Genomic DNA, 11,428 nt, shown 5'->3' on the forward strand with positions numbered 1-11,428 from the left:
GAAGTCCACTGTCCTCACTGAAGTAAATGTATAATCTCTGTTTGAAAGCGGCCCTTATGAACCCGTAGTTAAAAACTAGCTGCACCTTGAACGTAACATGATCTGTTAACTATACACTCTTGGTGCAAACTGCCAGATCAGTACTTAATATGCGATACTACTGGTTTTAACACCTTTTCACCACCCAACTGTAAGCATAAATGCACCCTACCTAGAGCTGGAGTGACTGTTGTGGCCACTCACAATTGGTGGGCGGAGCCCACCGGAATTGGGGTGAGGAAATCGAGCGCTCCATGACTACAGTTTACAGCTAAGAACTTGGAGGGGTGGAGAGAAGTGTCTCTCAATAAATGACCGGCTTTAAATAAATGGGAGAGGAGAATCGCGACGCTTTGACCGGTCTTGTCTCGACGGTGCGGATCGTCGCCCTTCTTCTTCTCCCCGATGTTCGTGCGGTGGTTTCTGCCTCTGCTCTGCGCTCTGCCCGCAGAGGCCGACTTCTTCCAGCTCGACACCATTAGCAACGTCTCCACTTACTATTTTAATTACATCTATTGCAACATATGGGAGGGGGAGTGCCAGCCTCACCAAGATGATGCTACACAACAAGGTAAGACGGTTAAACGAAAAGCCTTTTTTCCTGTAACGGTTGCCAAGATCTTTTACATCCTACCCGGTGTGAATTTGACTATATTACTGTAACGACCCTTTTCCGTATTGCCTCCAGGTCCTGTTCTGCCATCTGTTTTGCTGTTGTAATCAGTGCAGACTACACTGTAATAGCAACACTGACTTGCGTTATTTTTTTGTTGTGAGCAGTACCAACCAGGGACCTCTGGGCAGGTTTTCCTCAGGACTACGTTAGCCTGCTGCATCAGTGGTACTGTAGCCTGGGCCAGTGCTGTGAGTCTGGAGACTGCAGGATAACCAACAACATCACAGGTAGCACGCTCACCTCTGCAGTTGTGACTGCTTTTGTCCCTGGACACAAATCTAAATCACCACATGCATACATGGATTATTTCTACGTCCAGTGTTCATTATTATTAGTCATCACACACCGGGATGGATCATCAGCATCTATAAGTTCAGGTTTCTCTCTATTTTACGGGTTTGCAAACACATCTTTCCAGCTTTGATTAAGATGATTCTGTTGTTCTGTATATGAAACATGCAGCAGATGACTTTTTGAGAATTTCCATAACAATAAAACTGATGAAAGCTTCTATCATAGGCTTATATTTGACTGGGAAACTTGCACGCACTATTTGCAACTTTACAGTTGATCAGGATCGAGTACATACAATAAATGATAAATATTTATTGTAAGAAAAGAGTAACAACACTAAGAATGACCACATAATTTCCCTTTGGGATAGATTTTTTCCTTTCGTTTCAAGTATTTCATCGTGAAATCAGCATATTTAGATTCTGAATTAAATATTCTCAGATAAATATTGATTTCAAACCTTCTGGGAAGTAAGTAAGTAGGTAATCCAACTCACTGAGAAGGGAGTCTTACATTTGCTTTGTGATTTGAAGCAAGATAAGACCTGCTGACTACCATTTGATGCCTTTTCTTTACTGTTAAATTCACATTAAATCCAATACTGAACACTTCTGTTCAAAACTTCAGTTGAAAAATATTCATATGAACACTTTTTCACTGTAATAACATGCTTTGAGGTGTTTGTAGTGATTAGAAGTGAAATGCATGCAAGTTTGATGGTGGTTGAATTAATATATCTAAATTGTTTCTAAATACCTCATATGGATTGCAAGTTGATGCAAATGATACCAGGTACATAGGGCAGTTGATAAATGAGGTCTTTTTGAAATAGATTAAGCCTGAGTGCCTTATTGTCACTGTTCAGGTCTTGCAAAGGACCTCCAGACGAAGCTGCATGGGCAGCACTTGGCTCAGTCGGTAGTTCTCAAAGCAATCCAAGGTTTTATCAACAACCCAGAGTCCAACAAGCCGCTGACACTCTCCTTCCACGGCTGGTCCGGTACGGGCAAGAACTTCGTGGCCCGGATCATCGCTGATAACCTCTACCGAGATGGGGTGAAGAGCGAGTGTGTCCGTCTGTTTATCGCCCCGTTTCACTTCCCACACGCCAGACTGGTGGACACGTACAAGGTGAGACGTTCAGTGCCCGATTGGCAGAGAGTCGGAGGCTCTGTGCCAAGTACATGGTGGACGTGTTCTTGTGCCTTCCTGCTTGCATAGTCAGATGTTTAGTCTGCGTTTGGAAATTCAGCACATAGATGATAACGGTCACGATTTGCACAGATGCATTAGATCAAATATTGGTGCTTGAACACGAGTGCAGATATATGTGGAGTTTTGGAACTTGACATTTGTCCAGCTGGAAAACATGACACAATGTGGTCCCTTCATTTTTACACAATCACTGTATTCTGTTTCAAAATGGTATTGACATAGAATTATTACACAAAATCAAAGGCATAGTACACAGGATAACCTTTCACCTGATACGCTCAAAGTCTACAAATGTGAAATTTGTCTTGGGATTACAATGCCCGCTGGCATTATTAGAAAATATCAATTTCCTCTCATTTTCATCCATTCCTCTCAAATTGCAATGAACACTTTAGGTTAAACAGGATTTGTATGTGAAAATACCTGATAAATATGCATACATCATGAGTAATAGGGTGCAAATTAGGTCAAGAAATCCCTCTGCCTTTTTCTTAATATGAGATTCAGTGAAATTTTCATTCACATTTCTCTCAAATCTGTCATTTCCTTTTACTTTTTTATATTTAAACATCACTTCAGCGTTGATGATTTGCTTGAGCTGTAACGCTGACTTGTATCAAACTCAAAATCCTTTGTAGGTCTGAGAGTTTTGGGGGGTTTTTGACACTGTAAATTTGCTCTTCTTCACGTGTCCAGAGCCAGCTGAGAGAAGCCATCAGAGACATGGTTCTGCGCTGCCCACAGACGCTGTTCATCTTCGACGAAGCTGAAAAGCTCCATCCAGGTCTCATCGATGCTATCAAGCCCTACATGGATCACTATGACAACGTAGATGGGGTCAGCTACCGCAGAGCCATCTTCCTCTTCCTCAGGTTGGTCGGTTATTTCAGGCACATCTTGTCTGATGAAGCTGGGTTACAGACTCGCTCTCTCTGAGAATGTATTGCGCTTCTGGTGTTGTTGTTCTTGCTATGAAGGATGGTTCTTCCTCTGACTCTATTACAACTTTCTTTTCATTTTTAAATTACTTAAACGTCAAATATTTTTCTGACAAACATTCTGTCCTGTCAAGTAAGAGAAACGGTGTTTTTCACTGCACTGAGGATAAACCCGAGGTCACTAAAACGTACACATAACATAATCATAATTATTCATTTGGAGTTTTTTTAAGATAAAATGGATCTGTCAGAATAGCGAGTGTAAATATCAATATTATACGTCCCTATATCTACACATTGAAATATTTGTGTTTCTTCTCCAAATAAAGAGGTTAAAAAATGATGATCCAAAGCAAGCCTGAAACCATAAACACAACTGAAACTCTTACAATTTCATACATTTTTTAAAAATGTAATCGTCTATCTTATATTTGCGTTGATATTCTAAGTGAAAATCATCCGGATAAGCAGGAAATACATCTATTGTATCTTGTTTTGCTCAGTTTTAGTGTTACAAAAATCTCTGAGGACTGTTAATGACGACAAACTCCGCAGATATTTGACTTTGACATTTTGGCTGCGTCTGTTTTACTGCAGTAATATTGGTGGTGCGACAATCAACGATGTAGCGCTGGACTTCTGGCACTCTGGTCAGAATCGAGAGGACATCGGGATGGAAGACTTGGAGCATCGGCTACGAGCTGAAACTATGGAGTCTCAAGGTAGGCCGCGGAGGCAGGTTTAGGCTTACGTTTGATCAGATGTTAGTTGCTTGAGGACGTTTCTTTAATTTCTTTTTGTGTGTGTGAGAATGTGTATACTTATAGTTTTTACATGACTTTTACATGATGAAATTCAAAGCTAATCACCTGTTCTGATTGAACAACTCATAACCTAAATAATCTTTTCAAAGCAAAAGTTACTTCCGTCTTTGGGTGAAAATGTTCGTATCTAAGCATTTTTTTTTGCATGATTCTTATTCTTAGGTGGGTTTGCTCAGAGTGAGCTCATGTCAGGGCATCTGATTGACTTCTTCGTTCCATTTCTGCCTCTGGAGTACCGCCATGTCAAGCTCTGTGCACGTGACGCCTATGCAGCACGGGGTCTGGAGACAGATGAAGCAACACTGGATGAGGTGGCCAAGGCGATGCTCTACGTCCCAAAAGAGGAGAGACTGTTCTCAGCACAAGGATGCAAGTCCATTCCACAGAGGATCAACTTCTTTCTCCCGTAGATGAAGGGACAGACGAGGAAAGAGCGACCTGGAGGAGGTGTTAGACTGCTTTACCGGCCCATCTGCATACAGAGCCACAGAGATGTGTCTTTGCTCCGCTCGGTGCACTTCCCCCTCCCTCCACAGATACAGCACGTGTCTGTCCAGGTCCCTCGGACAAGGCCAGGCCGTATGGCAGATCCAGTATGAGAAGGGAGAGTAGCGTGACCCGTCCTGCAGAGATCAGCAGCGTCGCAGGAAACCCATTCGTTTCCAGAAGGTCATCGTGGAAGGTGTGGCTGCTCTCCTTAACCTGCCTGGTTTGAATTCTCGCGAAGATGTGAAGAAGACAGCAGCTGTGTCGCCATAAAGGGATACTTGTACATTGTTTGTCACCTCATTAAAGTATGAATTTTACTATTCTAGTAAGTTCATGTGTTAGCACTTGTGTGTCAGACAGTGTGCTCATATTAGAGCCGATTATTTATTGATATCATTTGTGCTGTAGTTGAACATTTTGTCTGTGTCAAAACATATTTGTTGAGTTGTGTAAATGCACTCTTGTTGCTTTTTTAAACTATTGACGAGTTCTTTTGGAAAAGCATCCTGTGATGGGGTCACACCTCAGCGTGTAGATGTTCTAATCCAACATGAATGCCCAGCACTCTTTACTACATATTTACTTTAGTTCTCAGTACACATTAGTGGGGTCACACCTATCTTAAGTGCAAGCCTTCAGTTTGTATCTCTCACAACAATAATGTTTTGTGACCGTATCTTTTAGGGTTGGGCTCAATAAGACGTGAAACGGCTAACAAGCGACAACCAACAGCAATGGAAATGTTACTTAAGATGGTATTTGGTAATGTGAAGTATAAGTGTGTTAAAAGAAAGTGATCTATTTGAAAAGTCAGTTTTCTTTTTTAATCAAACCATTTTGAGTCCCCTTGTGTTTTTTTGAGGGTAGTTTTAGTGGGGTTTAAGTGCTTTGTATCTCAACCACTCATTCACTCTCACTCAGGTCTACTGTGGGGATTTTGTTCTTTAGGGCAGAGGGTCACATCTTAGTCACACCATGGAAAGGGGTCATGGTAGACGTGATTGAAATCAAATAAAAACAGTGTAAACTAAAAACAGTTGTTCATCGTTTCATTCACAAGAAAAATGGAAGTCCCACATGGTCCAGTGTACATCTAGGATCCTCCAGTTCACACGAGAACGGACCTATTGATGAACTTGTAAACATATCCCTTTAATCAGCCTCTACAAATAAAATCATTTCATACATATCCGAGATTTTTGATTATGGAAGACAAATTGGGTTTTTATCGTATATCAATTATTATTCGAGGTAGAGTATTTTAAATATAAAGACACGGCTGTATTGCCTCAGTAAAGATTCATACATAACTAACAATATATATTCGTCTACATTGTATTTTTTTTCTTCCTTTCATGTGATTTCTCCACGAGCATCATCCTTCCTTGGGCGTTTATAAAGCAAACGCGTGGTCTTCTCCCATTGGCGACGGTAATGACAGTTTAGCTTTTCTCTTCTCCGATTGGCTAAATCCTCTTACGCTTCCTTATTCAGGTTCGCTGTCGACGTCCAATCAGATTCAGACATCTGTTCCGAGCCGAGAGGAAAGCGGCGGTACTATCTTAGCGTCTCGCACTCAATCATGACTGTATGATAGGACGGGCAGGAGGAACACCGCTGCTGTGTCGTGTAGATAGATAAATATATTCGTGCATACGCGTATTTATTGTTGTAGTTTTTCTTTGGACACGGAGTTTCAGCTTCACAATGACGGCGCTGTCTCTGCTTTTGATGGCCGTGTCAGCAGCATCTGTTCTGGCCGAGTCCACTGTGTATTTCCGAGAGCAATTTGAAGATGCTGGTGAGGTTTTTGCCTTAATTATATTTTTGTTACTGTTCTCTAGTGATCTTATACGATATTTCCCACGTTATTGAAATACCGGTTCGTTAATTGTCATGTTGGGTTGTTTAAATAGGATTTTTGGCATGATCTGCATATTTTTAATCAATAATTTGCTTAATCCAAATAGTCTAGACGACCACAATTCATCTTTTCCCGTCTTCTTAACTCTCCCTCCCTATCAGTTGCGTGTTTCCCACCCCCAACCATCATCACCCACTGCTCCTTGTACACCTTTCTCCCGGTCACTCACTGTCACCCTCCCTCACCCTCCCTCACCCAGCTGCCTTCCTCTTTCCTCAGTGAGGACGGTCATAAAACCCCGCAGACCGTTCACTCTGTGCACCTGCACTGATGCATCATCAGAGGTGGCTTAGCAGTGAGTGGGTCTTGTCATATCTACTGCTGTCTTGCTGAACCTGAACTTGTCTGTGCAGATTCCTGGAATGGTCGCTGGGTGGAATCCAAGCATAAATCAGACTATGGCAAGTTTGTCCTGACTGCAGGGAAGTTCTACGGAGATGCAGAGAAAGACAAAGGTGAGTGAGTGGAAAGGTTAATGTGCATCCTACAAACTTTAGAGCTTTACAACTTTATGAATCTTGCCAGTTAGATGGAAACAGGTGATCGTTGTAGATCATTTTTGTTTTTCATATAATGGAACATGTTTTGTTCTGAAAGAAGGGCTCCCATCTGGGAATGTGCCCGCATCCCATTGAAAACCATATTTGCTGTCAGCGTTGCTTAGTGATTCATTGCTCTCGGAGCAGTGCCAGTAGTTGCCTCTACAAGACATCGTCACAACAGTCTGTCACTGTTGTTCAACCTGACACTATGACTCGAAGTCACTGAATTAGACGAACATATGGAGAGAGGGAAAAAAAATAAATGGTTACAGTACTGTTCTTACCACAGGTCTGCAGACAAGCCAGGATGCCCGCTTTTATGCTTTGTCAGCCCGTTTCGATGACTTCAGCAACAAGGGCCAGCCTCTAGTCATCCAGTTCACTGTGAAGCATGAGCAGAGCATTGACTGTGGCGGAGGCTACATCAAACTGTTCCCCTCTGCACTCAACCAGGAGGACATGCACGGAGACTCCGTCTACAACATCATGTTTGGTATGTCTGGATAGTTTCACTGGACTCTTATGTTTACTCTTTGGTAATAGCGGTGCAACTGAAGTCGAGTAAAAGTCAAACCACACAAGACGTAAAACTAGACTACTGTTGGCAGTGTCAGATGTGTGTCTGCTGCATTTTTGATGGAGGCTTATGCTTCCTCATACGTCATACTTTTAGTATACATTGACATTCGGTGTCTATTTTGACCTTTATCTTTTCCCTGAATCAGGTCCTGATATTTGTGGCCCTGGCACAAAGAAAGTCCACGTGATCTTCAACTACAAAGGCAAAAACCATTTGATTAACAAAGACATCAGGTGTAAGGTGAGACGCACCTTCTCAAACTGTTTTCAGTGGGGAATGGAGAAGTTAGTCCTGCCATGTGGATATGTTTGGAGTGGCGTTTTCACACATCATTCTCCCTGCAGGATGACGAGTACTCCCACTTGTACACGCTGATCGTCAACCCTGACAACACTTACGAGGTCAAGATCGACAATAAGAAGGTCGAGTCGGGGAGTCTGGAGGATGACTGGGACTTTCTGCCCCCCAAAAAAGTTAAGGATCCCGAGGCTAAAAAGCCAGAGGACTGGGACGACAGGGAGAAGATACCAGACCCTGATGATAAGAAGCCAGAGGTCAGTCTGCGCCGTGTTTCTTTCTTTTAATTTTTAATTTTTTTTACACGCACCGAGTGGAAAACATACATATGATTTTTGTTTTCTGTCTTTCTTTTTTTTTTCTCCTTTCTCCTGTAGGACTGGGACAAGCCTGAGAACATCCCAGATCCTGATGCCAAAAAGCCAGACGACTGGGATGACGAAATGGACGGAGAGTGGGAGCCACCCATGGTCACCAACCCAGAGTACAAGGTGCACAGCAGATAATTCTTACACTTCCAAACGGTCAGCGGGTTCAACTGTTGCCGTATTACCCGTTTTTGGGAAACATGGCTCTGCATTTACGTTTTTTTTTTTTTTGTTGCCCTTTTTATTTGAGTGTGCTCTGCTTGTTGTAAAATGCTGCCCTCTTTACAGTGGAGATACTCGCAGTAGAAGAAAAACTCGATGCATTCCTGAAAGATGTGGAAGTTACATTTATGCAACACTGCAGCGCTCTGAAAAGATCCAGGCCCCCTTATCAGCAAACGCAATTAGGAATCATTTTACCTGTCCAGCAGCTGACATAATAGCATAGCATAATCGTTCCAGATTAAGTTCTTCATCACCTGATTTTCTGATTTGCCTGAGACCAACACAACTGTCTTACGGTGTCTTGTCTGTTGTGTGCAGGGTGAGTGGAAGCCCAGCGAAATTGATAATCCTGCTTACAAGGGCAAGTGGACCCACCCTGAGATTGACAACCCGGAGTACACAGCCGACCCTGAGATCTACAAATACGAGAGCAACGGTGTGCTCGGACTCGACTTGTGGCAGGTGAGAAGACTTGCTGCTTAATCAATAATGATAACAACACGTTACAGTAAATCTGGGTATGGTGTGACTAATTCTTTATGTCTGTTTAGTTTTAAATGAGCTCAAGTGGAACTGGATGATGAAACGATTTGCATTAAACACTCGATTATGCATTGTTGTTCACTTATTTGTTTATAGGTCAAGTCTGGCACCATCTTTGATAACTTCCTTATCACCAATGATCCAAACCTGGCAGAGGAAGTCGGCAATGACACTTGGGGCAAAACTAAGGTACACTTTTACCACTTTTCAGACCGCCCGTGTCCTTAACTCGGACGTCTCTGTTCTACCTTTAAGTGAAGTTGTCTGTGTACAACATCTGCTCGGTGAGTTTTTCATGTTCTCTTTTTTTTTTTTTTTTTTACTTCAGGATGCTGAGAGAAAGATGAAGGAAAGCCAAGAGGAGGAGGAGAGGAAGAAACGCGAGGAAGAAGACAGTAAGAGAAGAGAAGAAGCAAAGGAGGAAGAAGAGGATGAAGAGGAGAAGGAGGAGGAGGAGGAAGAAGAAGAAGAGGAAGAGGGGGAAGAGCCTGAGGAGGAGGAGGAAGACGAGGAAGAGGAAATGGACCCTAAAATCAAGGTTGAGTTATAAACTCAGGAACTGCTCAGACTGTTAGCGTCATTGGGCCATTTGGGAACCAGGCTGGAGACCGAAATGATAGACCCTCACGACTGACACCATCGGGTGGGGCTGGGCTGGGTGGGATGGGCTTTTTCATTTGTTTACAAAACCAGGGGATAGGTCAAAAAGGGTGATTACTGTTCTGTTTCCTGTTTCCGTGAGCCACTACTACTATTACGATGATTATTAAATTGGGAAAACGACGTATTATGTTAAAATGAATGTCATGAATATAAAACTACGAGTTGTACGGCAGAAGAAAAAGAAAAAAAAAAAAAAAGGAATTTAAATTGTCATTTGTGTTTTACAGAAATCTGGGTTTTATGAAGTTGTGGTGACAGGAAAAAGCTATGTTGTGGATGAATGTTGCCATGAAAAAGTTTAGTTTACCTCATGCGTTTTGTCATTGTTCATTTTTGTGTCCGTTTTGTTTTTTTTGTTTTTTTATTTGGTACATGTTTTGCCGTCAGTCTGGAAGGACTGGATAGAGTTGGGTGTCGGGTTATCTTGCCTGCTCCCATTTGAATTCTGGTTCAAATGGGGGTTAAGGCCGACGAGAGTGCATCAGGACTAACGCCATCTTTCACAACCTGCTCTAAACAGACTTACATCGTTGGATGGTAATATAGGGGTGCTCTAACATGAAGTCCCTGGCGTAGTTTTGTACTGTATATAGTTAACTCTTTTCCACTTCAGTGCACACATTATAGTCTCATGTGCTACAATATACTGTGTTCAGAATTAGATGTACGTTAAGGACACTCCGGTAGAAGGAAGTCTTTTGATCATTAGGTACTCATTCACTTTAGGTTTGCTTATCGTTGGTGTATACAACCAGTTTCGTCATCACTGATTTCAATATTTCTGCACTGCTGTACCCCAACACTCTTTTCCATACAGTCTGAAAGATGCTCTTTTTGTAAAAGACACATTTTGTACTAATGGTAAGGGATGAAGAGGGACAATTTTCATGTTGCTGTGGGGTGGAAAAAATAATCTGACAGGTGTTCTATCCAATAAAAGCAGCTAGATTAACTCAAACCGATACGGCTTTTTTGCATGATTATATTTAGTGCTCATTTATACTGACTCTGTAATACTGCATATGTAGGTGACCAGCTTTTTATGGATGGATGGGGATATCACAGGTGACGAGATCTTTCAGTGTAAGTGGTGGCATTAGCCTGTCCATTTGACTCGGATGAGGCAACTCTTTGTAAGAGTGGCGGTTGAAGCAGGGTTTGAAGCCAAGTAAGCTTTCGGAGGCATGCTCCCCTGATGAAGATCTGCAACAATCAAGCCCCGAAACGGTGACTTTGGTGATTGAAACTGCAACACTGGCATTTCATTAACCTCGTTCTATCAAGACTAAACTAAACACAACAGCACAAACGCTAAAGTACAGAAATTCAGGCTTGTTTTATCTTTTTTTTTTTAATTGAACTTAATACAAAGGACACAAAGCAAGAGTGGAAACTACAAAAAAAAGAAGTATTTTATTTAATTGATCATTCATTTAGCCAGCTGCCCCTCTCAACAAAGTTAGAACAGAGACGGTCAACCACTGTTTAGTGTCACCTCTTTTTATTTTCATTTTTATTTTGACAGCATCATAAACTTTTGGGAGCTGAGGAGACCAACTAGGTTTATGTTGAATTTCATCTGATCAACACGTGGATTGCCTCCCCATCTTCATCGAGCTCAGGCCCCGAGATGCTTGAGTGTTTCTAGCTGAAATGTATTATTTCTTTGCATGGTGGAGTTTCAACTTGGATTTGTGGATGCAGCAACAAACTGACAAAAGATATTTTTCTTTTCAGTGAACCTGAAGGCTTGAAGAGGGCATTCAATGTCAGTTTTCAGCCTTGTTCCTTGTGTACAAACATTTCGCCAG

General features: G+C 42.1%; 2 protein-coding genes across 2 annotated transcripts; both read left to right on the forward strand.

The window, feature by feature from the left end:
• The first annotated feature begins 327 nt into the window (after positions 1-327).
• tor3a (torsin family 3, member A) lies at positions 328-5,509 on the forward strand. The gene is made up of 6 exons (XM_072389552.1): positions 328-610; positions 820-942; positions 1,875-2,140; positions 2,921-3,096; positions 3,760-3,884; positions 4,149-5,509. The coding sequence occupies exons 1-6, from the start codon at positions 445-447 to the stop codon at positions 4,394-4,396; spliced, it is 1,104 nt and encodes a 367-aa protein (XP_072245653.1). The 5' UTR covers positions 328-444; the 3' UTR covers positions 4,397-5,509.
• Positions 5,510-6,009: 500 nt separating this feature from the next.
• calr (calreticulin) lies at positions 6,010-10,530 on the forward strand. The gene is made up of 9 exons (XM_072389553.1): positions 6,010-6,276; positions 6,753-6,854; positions 7,231-7,434; positions 7,667-7,761; positions 7,866-8,075; positions 8,196-8,309; positions 8,730-8,873; positions 9,051-9,143; positions 9,283-10,530. The coding sequence occupies exons 1-9, from the start codon at positions 6,183-6,185 to the stop codon at positions 9,502-9,504; spliced, it is 1,278 nt and encodes a 425-aa protein (XP_072245654.1). The 5' UTR covers positions 6,010-6,182; the 3' UTR covers positions 9,505-10,530.
• Positions 10,531-11,428: the final 898 nt, after the last annotated feature.

Source organism: Leuresthes tenuis, unplaced genomic scaffold, assembly GCF_036924035.1.
Source record: "Leuresthes tenuis unplaced genomic scaffold, fLeuTen1.0.hap1 SCAF_7, whole genome shotgun sequence".
NCBI classification, from domain to species: Eukaryota; Metazoa; Chordata; class Actinopteri; order Atheriniformes; family Atherinopsidae; genus Leuresthes; species Leuresthes tenuis.